Consider the following 17,610-nt stretch of genomic DNA (forward strand, 5'->3'; position numbering starts at 1 on the left):
TCATGGCAAAAGCCGGGCTGACTCACAAATCGACTCAGGGAGATTTGAGTAAAGACCAGGTTTATTAAAAAGGTTGGTACAGGCGATGAGCCAATGAATGGATCCAGGTGAACAGGCAACTTGAATCCAAGAGGGTTTCCAGAAAAGAGGAGAGGGCTGGGGTGGCTGAACTGTTTCCTCCAGGATTTTTAAATCAATAATATTAAATTGTGACATAACGTCAGAATTATTTCTAGGTTTTGGACACAGATTAGTTTTCTTGTTGGTCTGTGTGGCGTGAATGTTTTGTCTAATTTTTTTAATTTTTTTGGGCTAAAAAAGTTGGCAAATTCGCTGCATTTCTCAGTGGAGAGGAGGTCTGAGTTTGACTGTTTATGAGGATTTGTGAGTTTTTCAGCCATAGCAAACAGAGTTAGAGAATTGTTGGCATTCTTATTAATCAGTTCAGATAAATGCAGCTCTCTGGCCTTGCACAGCTCATTGTTATAACTACGCAGGCTTTATTAGTACAGCTTATAGTGAATCTGAAGCTTTGTTTTCCTCCACTTACGTTCAGCTTTCCTGCATTCTGTTTTCAGATTTTTGACCATAGTGGTGTTTCTCCATAGTGTTTTCTGTGTAAAGTGTTCTGAGTAGTCAGTGAGTCACAGAAAAGTACTGTATAAATGCAGTCTATTTATCATTTTGCAGCTACTCTCTTTAGTTCTTTTAACACTTAACACTGACTGGTACTTTTCATAAATACACAAGTCACAACAACTCTTCTCTCACCCTCAGTGTGTGTGTCCTGGAGGAGGGAACAGGAAGTGAGCAGGTCAGTAATGGGAAACTAAACAGAGCTTTCATCTTCCCATCCTCTTCAGCACATTCCCAACCTGAAGTGTTTTCCTTTCCTAAACAAAAAAACCCAGAAAATAAATAAATCCAAATGAAAATGCAAAAGTATTTTTCATCATTAAAGTATCTGATCTGTTCTTACGCTGAGCTATCTTAGCAAGGTGAAGCCGGTTCACCCAGGAAATCTTACTATGGGGGCTGGGAGTGTTGAAGACTACCATGATGCTCACTGGACGACCAGACCTGACAAACATAGGAGACATAGGCGCATGAAGATGAAAGACACTTTAATGCAGCCCTGCTAACAAAGATGTGACCAGGGCTGAAGCTCACTGTTCCTGCCCCGAGCCTTTCCTTTCTGACTCTGTTCCTGACACTCACCTATCAGGTTTGCCTGGAACAGACAGACGCAATCGACATTTGTTGGCGTTCTGGATCTCCTCCTCTTTCAGACGGATGAGCCTTTGCAGAGCGAGACACCAATCTTGAGACACTGTGGTGTTGAGATTCTGACACAGAAAACAGGTGGAAAAGGAAGCTTTTGATTTAGAAACATCCTTTATGAAATATAGAGAACAAAGAAATGTCATCCTACACAAAGCTTTATTTTTTACAGCTTTCTCTGTGATCACACAGGCCAGATTTCTATTTAATAGTCAGTCAAAATCTGGAGCAAATTTTTTAAATGCCTCAAAAATGGGAATCAAACACATTTCCACTCACTGGTTAGAAGGGAAAAATCTAATTAAAAGAAAATACTTTATCTATCCCAAAGGGGAATTACGATGTTATAACATTTATAATTGTTTTTTTTTTTTTCCCCAAGCAATGATGGCGAGGATTCACCATGCTTGGCCATCACCTCTGGCAGGAATGACCTCCTGCATTGCTCTGTTAATCTCCAATAAACACTCCACTGTTCCAACACCACGCCATGCAGAGGGTGGGAAGCACCCTCAACATCAGGTTCAGGGGCTCCAGCACAGTCCCAAGCACAGAAAAACTACAAAAAGGTGAAAGTGAGCACCCTATGACAACAACATATGTAACTTTTGTGGCTTTTTTTTTTCCTGAAAGTACTAACTTTGATATTAGAATAATTTTTCATATCTTATCATGCTGATGAAAATTGATGGTTGATAAGTATCTTGTTACACTAATATATCATATATATGTAAGATATAGCCATGTGTAACAATGTGATAAGATTGTGCTGAATTAAGTATCTAAAACAGTTTTGGTTGCTCATTTACAGATCAGCTTCAGTTTCAGAGCTGCAGAGCCAAAAAACAAACACAATTGTGGTGGATATCAACAAGACTGAAATAAAGAGAGTGCCTCATCAGAACTAACTTTCATCTCTGGCAATATATATAAAAGAAATCTCCACTCTCGCCCTTTTTATGAACTCCCTCTTTCAAGCTTGTGAGGCCTGGGCAATTGAAGGTTCTATGCAGTATCTTAGCTGTTCCTAAAACTGTGCTCTTCCGAACAGAGATCTCTAATGTTCATGGAATCTGCTGAAGCCATTCTCCCAGTTTGGGGGTCACAGCCTGAATTATCACCAGTATCACTGCTTACAGAGCTAATAGGTCTGTGGTGGACGCCGTCAACATGGCACAAGTCTTTGTCCTCCAGCACCTGGATACTGCTGGCAGCTATGCCAGGATTTTCTTTGTGGACTTTAGTTTAGCCTTTAACAACATTGTCCCAGCGAGGTTGCAGGACACTCTACCAGCTCAATGTGCCTGATTCCACCTGCAAGTTGATCAGTGACTTCCTGTTGGACAGGAAGCAGCATGTAAAGCTGGGTAGGCATGTCTCAGAAAGCGGCACCATCAGCACCAGTGCCCTGCAAAGCTGTGTTATTTTCCCTGCTCTTCTCACTGTACACTAATTTCTGCTGACCCTTCCCACACTGGCAGAATGCTGCGGACCTGAACTTCTGGCCATCAGAACAGCTTCTTCCCTTGTGCAATCAGCCTCCTCTACAAGGCATAATCCCCCCTGCACTTTGTTCACCGCCCCCTTTTAACTTTGACCATCTTTTTTATGCCAGATTGACTCTTTATTGATCTTAATGATTTACTCCAGATTTATTGACTGATTATGTGCCCAGACAAGACCAGCCATCATTTGTACCAAGTGGAATTCCTTGTTTTTTCCTTGTAAAAAATCTTGGTGAAATAAACAGATTTTGATTCTGGTACATCCCATACAGAGGCTTATCCTTCCACGATGGTTTCTCCTCTGCTCACTCCCTTGCCCTGGGTTTCAGCTGCTTTCATTGTGGATAGTGGCTCTGATGCTCACTATCCCCCGGCCTCCCCCTTCCACCCTTCTCCTTGGTTGATACTGCACTTGATGTTAACGTTTGCAGTTAGCTTGGAAATGGCCTCCAGGGTTGTCTTCCACAGTCCCACTGAGTTCTTCTTGAAGGCTCTTATTGTGCTGTTGATGTAGCACTCCAAGCATCCCAGTATCCATGTGTGTGGCATTGAGTCTTAGGCTTTATTGTTGTCAATTCAGGCGGTGGACAGTTTGTATGTCTGATCTTACAGTCTTGACAGACAGTTTTGTCGATCATCAGCTGGTGTGTTTCTCAGATGTTACTCCCAATTCCTCTCTGGGCCCTACTCATGTGGTAGCGTTTGTGTTGTACAGAGGCCGGTTATTGGCCAGTAGTTGGATGGAACTGTGGCCCCTTCAGGGTATCTTTCAGGACAGTCCGACCTTGGGTTATTCAGTTTGGGTCTCATTAATTAGCAGCTGGTTAATTTGTGCTGCTAGACATTCATGGAATTAAGTTATTTTCTTGAGTAACTAGGTGTTTATCATGTCAGGGCCTGGTGCAGTCCACCTTTCATACTTGAGACTCTTGGATGTCTGCCACCGTGATGGTTACTTGTTCTGTTTCTGGGTGATTGCTGTGGTCAGCTCTCAGATCCACTAGTCATGGAGCATTTTTATTATGGTCCCCAGTGCCTCAAATATGGATAGTTTGTGGTATTTTTAGGGAGTTCCCTCTTCATTGCACCTTTCTGAAGATCTAATAGCTGGCTCACCTTGTGTTGCCTTGATCTTGGCCTCCAACCTTTGTCTCCATGAGGGGTAATACCCCTTGTTACTTACTGTTTATCTTGTAGCCTAGCATCTTTAGAATCACTGCAGATGTGGTGTACATCAGCTTACTGGTTTCTGTGATGGTAATAATTCTGTATTCACATCCTCTAGCAGACATTAAGAAGATACTTTGTCTTCTAGCCGTGGACCACACAGGCTACAAAGGGTTCCAAATATCCAGATTATCCATGGTCTTCAATCTCAGGTCAGCAGGCAATTGTGTTAAAGTTATCAAGTCTTTCTAATATGGCTTGGTACCCACTCTCAGATGGCAGGGATGATGATGTATCCCCCCTGACCTGTCCTGGCTCTCTCTTGCTGTTGCATCTTTGTTGTACTTCATCAACCTTTAACTGTAATAGCAAATTCCATTTCTGAACAATAGAACACTGGGTCAGTTTTTTCTTAGATAGTTCAGATGTTAGGTTTTGCAGTATCCATTGGTCTCACATCCTCTGCACATATCCCCTCTCACTAGGATTGCTGCAATAGTAGTATTCTATCAATGTCAGATCCACCACTCTATTCTATGAATGTCTTATTCCAGAAGCCCACTTACCATCAGTATGTCCTAGTACCCCAACATCTGATGAGGACCTTGTTAAACTGAGCAACGTCTGATATATATATAAATTGCCAAATGTATTCACTCACCCATTCAAATAATTAAATTCAGGGTTTCCATCACTTCCATGGCCACAGATGTACAAATTCAAGCACCTCAGCATGCAGACTGCTTCTATAAACATCTGTAGAATTCACAGCTGCGTGCGTTAAAGCAGACTGCAAGAAAGCTGGAGAGACAGTGGCGTTCCTCTAATTTAGAAGAGTCTCAATTAGTCTGGAAAGATAGTTTAATAACGTATAAGAAAGCACTTCGTAAAGCTAGAACTGCTTATTATTCATTATTGATACAAGAGAATAAGAATAATCCCAGGTTTCTTTTCAGCACTGTTGCCAGGCTGACAAAGAGTCCGAGCTCTGTTGAGCCATGTATTCCTTTAACTCTCAGCAGTGATGATTTCATGAGATTCTTCATCAATAAAATTGTTTCTATCAGAGAGAAGATTAATGGAATCCTTCCCACTATTATCACTGATGCATCATCAAGTAGAGCAGCTTTAGAAGTATCTTTCGAACCTGAATTGTATTTAGACAGCTTCTGCCCAGTTGATCTTTCTGAGCTAACAACAGCAATAGTCTCTTCTAAACCATCAACTTGTATTTTAGACCCAATCCCAACCAGACTGTTCAAGGAGGTTTTCCCCTTAATTGACACTTCCATATTGGATTTGATCAATCGGTCTTTGTTGACAGGATATGTACCTCAGACTTTTAAGGTTGCTGTAATTAAACCTTTACTTAAAAAACCTACTCTTGATTCAGAAGTGTTGGCTAATTATCAACCTATATCCAATCTCCCTTTTTTGTTCTTGAAAAAGTAGTTGCAGTTCAACTTTGTGATCATTTACATAGAAATAATCTGTTTGAAGAGTTTCAGTCAGGATTCAGAGTGCATCATAGCACAGAAACAGCACTGGTGAAAGTTACCAATGATCTCCTCTTAGCCTCTGATAGCGGACTTGTTTCTTGTCCTGTTGGATCTCAGAGCTGCATTTGATACGATCGATCACAGCATTCTGTTACAGAGACTTGAACATGTTATTGGGATTAAAGGAACTGCATTAGGCTGGTTTAAGTCATATTTATCTGATAGATTCCAGTTTGTTCTTGTAAAGGAAGAATCTTCCTCACATGTTGGAGTAAGTCATGGAGTTCCTCAGGGTTCTGTGCTTGGACCGATGCTTTTTACTTTATACATGCTTCCATTAGGGAACATTATTAGACAGCATGGCATAAATTTCCATTGCTATGCTGATGATACTCAGCTGTACTTATCTATGAAACCAGATGAAACCAACAGGTTGGTCAGACTACATGCCTGTCTTAAAGACATAAAGACCTGGATGACTCAGAACTGTCTGCTTTTAAATTGAGACAAAACTGAAGTTGTTCTCTTTGGACCTGAGCGCTTCAGGGAGAAATTGTGTAGTTATATAGTTACTCTAGATGGTATTTCCTTTGCTTCTAGTTCTACAGTGAGGAGCCTTGGAGTTATTTTTGACCAGAATTTATCATTTGACGCACATATAAAACTGGTTTCTAGGACTGCCTTCTTTCACCTTCGTAATATTGCTAAAATCAGGAACATCCTGTCTCAGGGTGATGCAGAGAAACTAGTTCATGCATTTGTTACTTCAAGATTGGACTACTGTAATTCCTTATTATTGGGCTGTCCCACATATTCTCTGAAAAGCCTCCAGCTGATCCAAAATGCTGAAGCCAGAGTTCTGATGAGAACTAACAGGAGAGATCATGTTTCTCCAGTTTTAGCTTCTCTTCATTGGCTCCCTGTTAAATTCAGAATAGAATTTAAGATTCTTCTTCTCACATATAAAGCTCTTAATGACCGAGCTCCATCATATCTTAAAGATATCATTGTAAGATATTTTCCTAACAGAGCACTTTGCTCCCAAACTGCAGGTTTACTTGTTGTTCCCAGAGTTTCTAAAAGTAGAATGGGAGGCAGAGCCTTCAGTTATCAGGCCCCTCTCTTGTGGAATAAGCTGCCAGTAAATGTCCGGGAAGCAGACACCCTTTCCACTTTTAAGATTAGGCTTAAAACTTTCCTTTTTGATAAAGCTTATAGTTAGGGATCGCTCAGGTAATCCTGAAACATGCCATAGTTAAGCTGCTATAGGCTTAGACTGCTGGGGGACCTCATCTGTCACACCTTTCCTCACTTTGCTCTCTTTTTCCCCCTGTTTAATTTCTCAATTGATTTTATGTACATGTGACATTATTGTGGTTATTAACTTGTGTTTCCCTGTTCCAACAGATATCCTTTGAATGGCGTTATGGTGTTTTTCCCCCCTCTTTTCCCTCTTTTCTGTCTTCTCAAACCCCAGCTGGTCGAGGCGGATGGCCACCCTTCCTGGTTCTGGTTCTGCCAGAGGTTTCTTCCTGGTTCTGGTTCTGCCAGAGGTTTCTTCCTGTTAAAGGGAGTCGTTCCTTTCCACAGTCCCTCAGGCTCAGGACGGGAGATTGGACTGAAGACAAGTTTCGGTGCAATCTGTTGGTTTCCTTAGCTAGGATATTAATTTTTTAATTGGCTCTATATGAATTAATTGGATTATAATTACAATGAATTGAATTCCAATTGGCTTGAATTGGACTATATTACTTAAGTGCCTTGAGATAACAATTGTTGTAATTTGGCGCTATATAAATAAAATTGAAAAAAAAGAAAAATAAATTGAAAGAAGAATGTGTCGCTCTCAGGAGCTCAGTGAATTCCAGTGTGGTACCCTGATAGGATGCCACCTGTTCAACAAGTCCATTTGTGAAATTCCCTCGCTACTAAATATTCCACAGTCAGCTGTCAGCGGTATTATAACAAAGTGGAAGCGATTGGGAACGACAGCAACTCAGCCGCGAAGTGGTAGGCCACATAAAATTACACTATAGTGCTCAGAGGTCACCAACTTTCTGCGGAGTGTCACTCGCTACAGACCTCCAAACTTTACGTGGCCTTCAGATTAGCTCAAGAATAGTGCGTAGAGAGCTTCATGAATTGGGTTTCCATGGCAGAGCACCTGCATCCAAGCCATACATCACCAAGTGCAATGCAAAGCGTCAGATGCAGTGGTGTAAAGCACGCTGCCACTGGACTCTAGAGCAGTGGAGACACGTTCTCTGGAATGAGGAATTACGCTTCTCCATCTGGCAATCTGATAGATGAGTCTGGGTTTGGCAGTTGCCAGGGGAACAGTACTTGTCTGTTGTATCATGCCAAGTGTAAAGTTTGGTGGAGGGGTGATTATGGTGTGGGGTTGTTATTCAGGAGCTGGGCTTGGCCCCTTAGTTCCAGTGAAAGAAACTCTGAATTCTTCAGCATACCAAGAGATTTTGGACCATTTCATGCTCCCAACATTGTGGAAACAGTTTGGGGATGGCCCCTTCCTGTTCCAACATGACTTCTCACCAGTGCACAAAGCAAGGTCCATAAAGACATGGATGAGTGAGTCTGGTGTGGAAGAACTTGACTGGCCTGCACAGAGTCCTGACCTCAACCCGATAGAACACCTTTGGGATGAATTAGAGCAGAGACTGTGAGCCAGGCCTTCTGTCCAACGTCAGTGTCTGAACTTTTCCCAGAAGAGCTGAAGCTGTTATAGCTGCAAAGAGTGGGCTGACGTCATATTAAACCTTATGGATTAAGAATGGGATTTTACATATGCATGTAAAGGCAGATGAGCGAATACTTTTGGCAATATAGTGCATATCAGGTGCTATACATATGAAATGTCATTTGGAAACAAATTAACATATTTTCAAACTTATTCAGAACATATCTAAATGGTAGATTCATGACAATAACTAATACATATTTAATGAAATTATATGTTTTGAGGCACCTTGAATAAGAAAATAATTTCCAGTTTTTTATATTGAGAATAAAATATGGTGATTTCATCACTGAAGATACATAAGATCACAAAAAGAGTCAGAGAAGCAGAGAAACACACTGTCTGAGTAAAGAAAAGTCACCATCATAAATTTTGTGGGTACGTCTATAGCTTTGATATCATGGCATGATTTCAACAAACTTATACAATAATCATATCATTAGTTTCTATCCAGAATTCATTATTTTTTTCTCTAATCTCATATTAATGGTCGAGAGTCCAACTGCCTGAAAACTCTTCTCTAACACATCCTAAAGATTGTCAGTGGGATTCAGGTCTGGACTCTGGTGGCCAATCCATGTGTGAAGCTGGTGCCCCATGCTCCCTGACTCACTGTCCATGCTCAGAGACATTTCTCAAGACTGACCTGTGGTTTGATCAACCAGAATCTTTCATTTTTGCTCTGTGTCCTGCAGACCAACACAGTGGAAAAGCCATCTTAGGTGATCCATTAGTGAACATGGTATGGTATAACTTGTATGCATCATGTAAGTGGTAAATGGACTTGTACTTGTATAGCGCTTTTCTAGTCTAACTGACCACTCAAAGCGCTTCACTACATGCCGCATTCACCCCACTCACACACACATACAGCACGTCTTAAGATACTTAACTACATGCTTTTTTCTAACCATTCACCCCACTCACACACATTCATACAGCACGTCTTAAGATACTTAACTACATGCTTTTTCTAATCATTCATACAGTGATACACTGGGAGGCAACGTGGGGTTCAGTGTCTTGCCCAAGGACTCTTCGACATGTAGCCCGGGGAAGCCAGAGTCGAACCACCTACCTTCCGATTGGTGGGCGACTGCTCTTCCTCCTGAGCTGCTAGCCTGACCTACCTCCCACTGAAAACACCTGCAACATTATGAAACTGAAAACACAGGAAAAAAGGCCACGAAGGGTTGAGCAGCTGGAAGTTAGCGTCCACCAAAAATGTGGAACATTTTACTCATTCCCAAACACTAGAGAGTGCTCCTGCAGCACACCTGTCCCATCGCTTCTGTAACAGGGGAAGATCTTTCTCAAGAACAATCAAATAGTATGGACAAAGAAATATTTTTATTTATCCCAGTGACAAATTTTAGGAATTAATGTTGAGATGTTGCCTTTGTAATATTTAAAAATAAACATAATTAAATGCGGATTCTGTTTTTTTTTTTATTTTGCTGAAGAAAGACAAAGAAAGGGGTGATGAAAATTTGTAAAACAAATTTCAAAACCAAGAGAATAAAAATGAACTATTAATAATAAGTAATAATAACTTATTACTTATTATAAACACGATTTCCAGGATTATTCAGACATTTTGAATGCAGTCATTGCTTTCTCAGTAGAACAGAAACTTGCTTTGGAAACTTTGCAGAAAAAAACAAACAAAACAGGGCTACCTGGTAGATACCATGGAGCGTGCCCACCAACAGTGACACCTCCTCCACCACAGCCAGGTCATGTTGGAGCTCCTCCAGTTCCTGGTACAGTTTGGGAGGCCCCAAGAACACTTTTTCTGAAAATAGTCAATCACATTCAGTTTCTACATCAGCCTCGAATAAACATCCTCTACTTATTAAAGAATATTGACTTCATATCATGTTTAGCCAGTCGAATCCCAAAAAATAAATTAATTAATAAGATATTCTTCAATCAGTTCCTTCATGTGATGAAAGAGGATGTAGGGAATGATGGTATACTTAACTAAGTTAACTAAATGAAAAATGCAAAAGCCCGCCAAAGCTGCAGATACAATCAGTTAAATATACAATCGTCAGTGGTCAAACATGCCAGTGACAACTGATATTTGTTTATGTAAATGAGTGCATTCTCTTCATATGACATTATTGCAATGAGTACAAAGTCCTTCGTAATATTTTCAGTTTCTGCGTAAAAGCAGACTGCAAGAAAGCTGGAGAGACAGTGGCGTTCCTCTAATTTAGAAGAGTCTCAATTAATCTGGAAAGATAGTTTAATAAAGTATAAGAAAGCACTTCGTAAAACTAGATTATTATTCATCATTGATAGAAGAGAATAAGAATAATCCCAGGTTTCTTTTCAGCGCTGTTGCCAGGGTGACAAAGAGTCCGAGCTCTGTTGAGCCATGTATTCCTCTAACTCTCAGCAGTGATGATTTCATGAGATTCTTTATCAATAAAAATGTTTCAATCAGAGAGAAGATTAATGGAATCCTTCCCACTATTATCACTGATGCATCATCAAGTAGAGCAGCTTTAGAAGTATTTTTAGAACCTGATTTGTATTTAGACGGCTTCTGCCCAGTTGATCTCTCTGAGCTAACAACAGCAATAGTCTCTTCTAAACCATCAACTTGTACTTTAGACCCAATCCCAACCAGACTGTTCAAGGAGGTTTTCCCCTTAATCAATACTTCCATATTGGATTTGCTCAATCGGTCTTTGTTGACAGGATAAGTACCTCAGACTTAAAAAACCTACTCTTGATTCAGAAGTGTTGGCTAATTAGACAGCATGGCATACATTTACATTGTTATGCTGATAATACTCACCTGTACTTATCTATGAAACCAGATGAAACCAATAGGTTGGTCAGACTACAAGCAAGTCTTAAAGACATAAAGACCTGGATGACTCAGAACTGTCTGCTTCTAAATTTAGACAAAACTGAAGTTGTTCTCTTTGGACCTGAGCGCTTCAGGGAGAAATTGTCTAGTTATATAGTTACTCTAGATGGTATTTCCTTGGCTTCTAGTTCTACAGTGAGGAACCTTGGAGTTATTTTTGACCAGAATTTATCATTTGACGCACATATAAAACTGGTTTCTGGGACTGCCTTCTTTCACCTTCGTAATATTGCTAAAATCAGGAATATCCTGTCTCAGGGTGATGCAGAGAAACTAGTTCATGCATTTGTTACTTCAAGATTGGACTACTGTAATTCCTTATTATTGGGCTGTCCCACATATTCTCTGAAAAGCCTCCAGCTGATCCAAAATGCTGCAGCCAGAGTTCTGATGAGAACTAACAGGAGAGATCATGTTTCTCCAGTTTTAGCTTCTCTTCATTGGCTCCCTGTTAGATTCAGAATAGAATTTAAGATTCTTCTCCTCACATATAAAGCTCTTAATGACCGAGCTCCATCATATCTTAAAGATATCATTGTAAGATATTTTCCTAACAGAGCACTTTGCTCCCAAACTGCAGGTTTACTTGTTGTTCCCAGAGTTTCTAAAAGTAGAATGGGAGGCAGAGCCTTCAGTTATCAGGCCCCTCTCTTGTGGAATAAGCTGCCAGTAAATGTCCGGGAAGCAGACACCCTTTCCACTTTTAAGATTAGGCTTAAAACTTTCCTTTTTGATAAAGCTTATAGTTAGGGATGGCTCAGGTGACCCTGAAATATCCCATAGTTAAGCTGCTGTAGGCTTAGACTGCTGGGGGACCTCATCTGTCACACCTTTCCTCACTTTGCTCTCTTTTTCCCCCTGTTTAATTTCTCAAATGATTTTATGTACATGTGACATTATTGTGGTTATTAACTTGTGTTTCCCTGTTCCAACAGATATCCTTTGAATGGCGTTATGGTGTTTCCCCCCCCTCTTTTCCCTCTTTTCTGTCTGGTTCTGTCAGAGGTTTCTTCCTGTTAAAGGGAGTCGTTCCTTTCCACAGTCCCTCAGGCTCAGGACGGGAGATTGGACTGAAGACAAGTTTCGGTGCAATCTGTTGGTTTCCTTAGCTAGGATATTATTTTTTTAATTGGCTCTATATGAATTAATTGGATTATGATTACAATGAATTGAATTCCAATTGGCTTGAATTGGACTATATTATTTAAGTGCCTTGAGATGACAATTGTTTTAATTTGGCGCTATATGAATAAAATTGAATTGAATTGAGTTGAATTAATTATCGACCTGTATCCAATCTCCCTTTTTTGTCTGAAGTTCTTGAGAAAAATGTTTCAGCTCAACTTTGTGATAATTTACACAGAAATAATAAGAAATAGTTTAAGTAATATTTTTAGTCTCTGTTTACTCCAGACCTACATGCTCTAAAAACATTAGATGTACAAACAGGTTACATCTCTGCTAAAAACACAAGTTCATTTATACCAAACATAGAACACAAAGGGAATTGAAACCAGTTCCAAAACTAATTGAATCGTAAGGAATGTAAGCCATTTTAAACATCTTAAATGATGGTACATCGAGCTCCAAAAGTTATGATGGATCTTTGCTGCCTCTGTAGGAAGTAAGTAGTAAATAAGCTGAAATCTTTTCTTTAGTTCTCAGTGTTTGTGGTTTCTGATGGCTTTCTTGTTTGTTTTATGTGATCTAACCATTTTGTGTATGTTATTACAAGTATGTTTTATGTAAAATGTTATTGTGCCTGTGTCTACTAGGACACTCTTGAAAACAATATTCTACACCTCAGATTAGTAAAACATTTAGAGACACCACAGCACAGAAAGAGCAGGGGTACTAGTTCTCATTTGGAGTACTGATGCTGCTTGAAAGGCAAAGGATACTCACAGGTCCTTTTTCCCTTCACTGCTGTTTCAGTGCTGCCTTTCCAGTTAAACACTACTTGTGAATAGACACAAACAAAAAAAAATCACAAATCACCTGAGTGAGGTAACTATTTACATATGAATTGAGACAGAGGAGAGTTTCATAACTTTGGATGTGTTTACTTTATATTTTGACTTTTGGGACCTGTGTGCTGACATTTACCATCCTCGGTGCTCATGGTTGCTGTAGCTCAACACTTCAACAAATTTTTTATATGAACTTACAAACACTGACTCATCAACAGTGTACAGTCCCTCAGAGAGCACATCCTAAGCTTTAGTTGAAATATTAAGTGAAATAAAAACATTTTTTAGTAAATCATGCAAGGTTGATATCTTACTTACTGTTTGGAGTTTGTCATTTATTATTTTTACATCTGTAAGAAGTAAGCTTGAAATAATCCATAGTGAATCTCTGGTGTATTGTCTGCATACGCTCCGAGCTTTGTGTTTACTGTATGTCATAGTGTGTGGTGAGTGTTAAAAGGCAACATGTTTAGCTAGGAATGTACCCGTGGTGCTGGAGGTGGAGCTGTGGCGTCTGGTTGTGATGACACTGTCCTTGCTCTGCAGACTGTCCTGCCCAACCTCCACCACGTGAATCTGTGACAGAGGGACACACCACTTCACCGAGTACTTAGGACCAACAGGAACCAGGCTGCTGATCTCAGGGGGACCCCTGGTGGACAAACATGATAGAAAAGGCAGTCATCCTGTGTAGGAGTTTGGTGTTTTTTCTTCAGTTCTTCTTGTCCTCTCTAATTCCCACATCTCTAAAACATTGCCATCATCAGACTATATTACTAGCATTACAGCAGGATTGGAGTCAAAGAGCAAATACATATTAGGCAAGTGGTTCATCAGAGCAGATGTCTGGTTGATGGACAGCATAAAATAAATTTACTTTGTTATGCTCATGATACTCAGGAAGCAGACACCCTCGCTACCTTTAAGATTAGGCTTAAAACTTTCCTCTCTGATTAAGCTTATAGTTAGGGGTGGCTCAGTTGACCCTGAAACACCCCATAGTTCTGCTGCTATAGGCCTAGACTGCTGGGGGAGCTCCCATGATGCACCTCTCCTCCCTCCATGTACAGATGACATCATTGTTGTCATTAACTTGTGTTTCTCTCTATCAGAAGGTATCTCTGGCCTTGCTTGTTGTCCCCTCTTTTCTGTCCTCCCAACCCCCAGCTGGTTGAGGCAGATAGCCGCCCTTCCTGGTTCTGGTTCTGATGGCGGTTTCTTCCTCTTAAAAGGGAGTTTTTATTCTTTCCACATTTGCCTCGTGCATGCTCAGGACTGGGTTAGGGTTAGGTCAAAGAGAAGTTTCGTTGCAATCTGTTGGTGTCCTGAGCTAGGCTACTTTTTTTTTTTTAATGTGCGCTGTATGAATTGGACTAATTTGGGATTTAATTAATTGGATTTGATTGTATTATTACTGGATTACAATGAAATGGATTCTAATTTACTTGAAGTGGATTGTGTCTTTGAAGTGCATTGACATTTGTTGTAATTTGGTGCTGTATGAATAAAAAAAATTTAATTGATTGGCCCCAGAGTCATATACTTCAAACATCCAATCAGAGTCACAAACAATGGTAACAAACTGTGGTCAAGTGTATGGAGAATGAAAGGGAAAGGGTGCTTCACTGACAGTGAAGAATCAATTGATATGTACTGTATATTTACACAGACACATGTAGTATTCATAAGCATTATGCCTTACTTCTATATCTAAACATCTGATCACTAATTATTTGTCATGACTTACGTTTTGATTCTTGTCTTGTTTCGTCATTTCCTGTTTTATTTTGAAATATTAACTTCCCTCTCGTTTCAGGTATCTTGCCCTTCCTCCCGTGTCAAGCGTCTGATTGTCTTCCCTGATTCCAAATTGTTTCCACCTGTTCGCCTTGGCTCTTTGTGTGTTCAAATGGTCTGTGTTTCCCTTGTCTTGTGCCAGTATGTTGTCTGCGTCCATGAGCTTCACTACTAGCCTTTTCTTATTCCATAGTTTTCACATTGACCACAGCCATAGTTTCCATGAGCCTGCAGTGAGCGATCCTCCTTGGGTGCTCTAGGATTTTCACAGCCTTTTCCGTTGCTCTGCTCGGAGATCCTCACCTGCCTTGTTATATTAATAAACACTTAAAAAGAGTGAAAGACCCTGCATCTGTGTCCTGTCTCCAGAGGTTCGTGACATTAATTCATTCAGCCATTCAAATTCTAAGCGTTACTGGGAGGATCAACCAAGTGTAGCAAGTTTGTTACTGTTTGGATGATGAGTGGCTCTTACATATAAAAATTCAATTCAATACACTTTTACAACTACCAATTGCACAACATGAAATGTTTCAGGAGAGCAGACAATTGTAGTTGGATCCCCAACCAGAACAAGTAAATCATCAGTTCCTGAAAAATGCTGCAGTGACATGTGAGCAAAGTTAGAAAATGACTGTCCCAACATACAGCTGGGAATGTACAAGCAATGTCAACACAAGTGACTTGACAAGCACACATGTAGGCCACTCAGTTAAGATGTGCTTGCAGCTGAGCTCTTCCCTAAATAATGAGTTATGTAAATGGTACGCCTCCCAAAAACTGACTGCCCATGAGGCATAAACTATGTGAGATGTTTAGTGGAGACCTGTAAATCTTACCTCTAGAAAACAAAATGGCCACACTCTCTGAATGGGCATTAGACCAATGAGTTTGAATGATGCATTTTTATTTTATGTTTAATTAAGTGAAAGCACACTAAGATGGGACTGACATTCATCTGACACAATCATCACAACTATGAGTGAAAATATACACATTTATATAAATGTATACTCTTCTAATACCATCAATAGAACTGTAATGCAGATAATGAAATACTGTGGAGTGAAACTGGTATCTTCAGGGGTTAAATATATGATACTTACTTCAGGTTGACATTGGCACAAATCAAAGTGTCGTTCAGGAGAAAGACTTTTCGCTCTTTTGATTTGAGAACTTGACCTTTATCACCATAGACAGTCTCTGTCAGCAGCTCACACTGAATCAGTTGTCGCTGTTCTGCGTTCAGCAGCTGCAAATGTGAAGCAGGTCAGTGGTTACAGGACATCCTTATTTGCAAACTCTATTCAAGTAAATAAATCAGAACATGTAGGAAGGCAGTGGCGCTCAACCACAACTGTAACTCATAGTTGAGTGAAGTGTAGAAATGTGAAGCCTCACAAACATATTTTTGAACTGAGAAACCATTCTCCCTTTGTTTTGCTGAGCTTTAGGGACAAGTGCCTCACTCAACACAAACCTGTCTTTATGCAAACAAGATTGGGGATATGTAAAAATAGTGGATGTCAATAAATAAATTAAATGTGTGTTTCTTTTCAGCTCCTGACATCAAGTTAAGAAAAGTTCTTAAACATAGAAGTCCCAAAGTGCAGACTTTAGTCTGCAATGAAATCCCCCCGTCAGAGTTGTAGCCTATGTGTTGCAGGTGGGGTGGAGCAGGCCATGGAGAGTGTCAGGCGGAGTCTGTGAAGCTCCTACAGCACACCTGTTGCTCATCTACCTTCATCAGTCACTGGCTTTATAAGGATGACGCCAGATTGTCTGATTGATTGAGATCTTCATTCCTGGAATCCTGTTGGATTTTTACATCGGTTATTCATCATTCTACTCTGGATCTGCTGTCTCTCATGCCTGCTCGCCCTGCCAGCACCTCTGAACAGCTTCACACCATCTACAACTCCTTGTACCCCTCCTGTGTCAATCCTCGTCTGGAAACAAGTAAGACTCTTCCTGCTTCACATTACGGATTCCTTGAAGTTTACTAACAATCACTCTTGTTATAGTGACCCAATGGACCAGAATCTCCTGGAAACCTCTGTATCTACAAATCATTGTAAATAAAGCTATTCTCCATCTTACTCAGTCTCATTCTGCTTTTGAGTTCAAACCTTGTTTGTGTACATGGCTACCAGCAGCCATGACACCCCCAAATGTGTGAATAAGTCTAACATACCACTCGCTACCTCCCACTGTTGTGTAAAAAAGCCTAATTATTGAGCTGTGTCCCTGCCAGCACCCCACACACAGGATATTCTACAGGCCAGCAGCTCTGATGTGCCCTTCTGTAAGAATCACTGGCCATAAAACGCACATTCCAAAGGCACATAACGAAAATATTAGCCATTTTCCCACTATAACCGTGTTGGCATTTGACAAGGGCATAAGACAAATTGTGTTACCTGAGAAATGGCCTCTTTCAAGTTGACTATGTGGGTTTGGTTATAGCTGTTTATAGATGTGCCCTTTTGTAAGACTCAATGGGCTTCATACAATTTAGATTCAATGAAGGAAGAGAGTGTTGTAAAAGGTTTGAATGTTGTAGGCGAGAAACAACCATAACTAGGGAATGCCTGGCACGCAGAAAAACAACAGTCATATCGTCTCCTTTGACTTCCGGGTGAAATCAAGCATGCACAGAACGTTCAATCCAACCGACCACGTGCTTCTGCCATCTACATGCACGTTTAGTGTATGTTTGGAGCGATTTACCTCGGGGTCTTAATCCGAT

The 17,610-nt window shown here is 40.4% G+C and overlaps 1 protein-coding gene across 1 annotated transcript in view; it reads right to left on the reverse strand.

Annotated features, from left to right (window-relative positions):
* LOC140271988 (rho guanine nucleotide exchange factor 10-like protein) overlaps positions 1-17,610 on the reverse strand; it is a 68,661-nt gene that overhangs the window by 15,956 nt on the left and 35,095 nt on the right. Inside the window, exons 14-19 of the mRNA XM_072367288.1 lie at positions 15,968-16,113; positions 13,550-13,716; positions 9,890-10,005; positions 1,219-1,346; positions 980-1,080; positions 772-893 (exon numbers count right to left, since the gene is read on the reverse strand). Of these exons, the coding sequence (XP_072223389.1) occupies positions 772-893; positions 980-1,080; positions 1,219-1,346; positions 9,890-10,005; positions 13,550-13,716; positions 15,968-16,113 (780 nt within the window). The remainder of the gene's footprint in view (positions 1-771; positions 894-979; positions 1,081-1,218; positions 1,347-9,889; positions 10,006-13,549; positions 13,717-15,967; positions 16,114-17,610) is intronic.

The sequence above is a fragment of the Leuresthes tenuis genome, unplaced genomic scaffold, assembly GCF_036924035.1.
Source record: "Leuresthes tenuis unplaced genomic scaffold, fLeuTen1.0.hap1 SCAF_16, whole genome shotgun sequence".
NCBI lineage: Eukaryota > Metazoa > Chordata > Actinopteri > Atheriniformes > Atherinopsidae > Leuresthes > Leuresthes tenuis.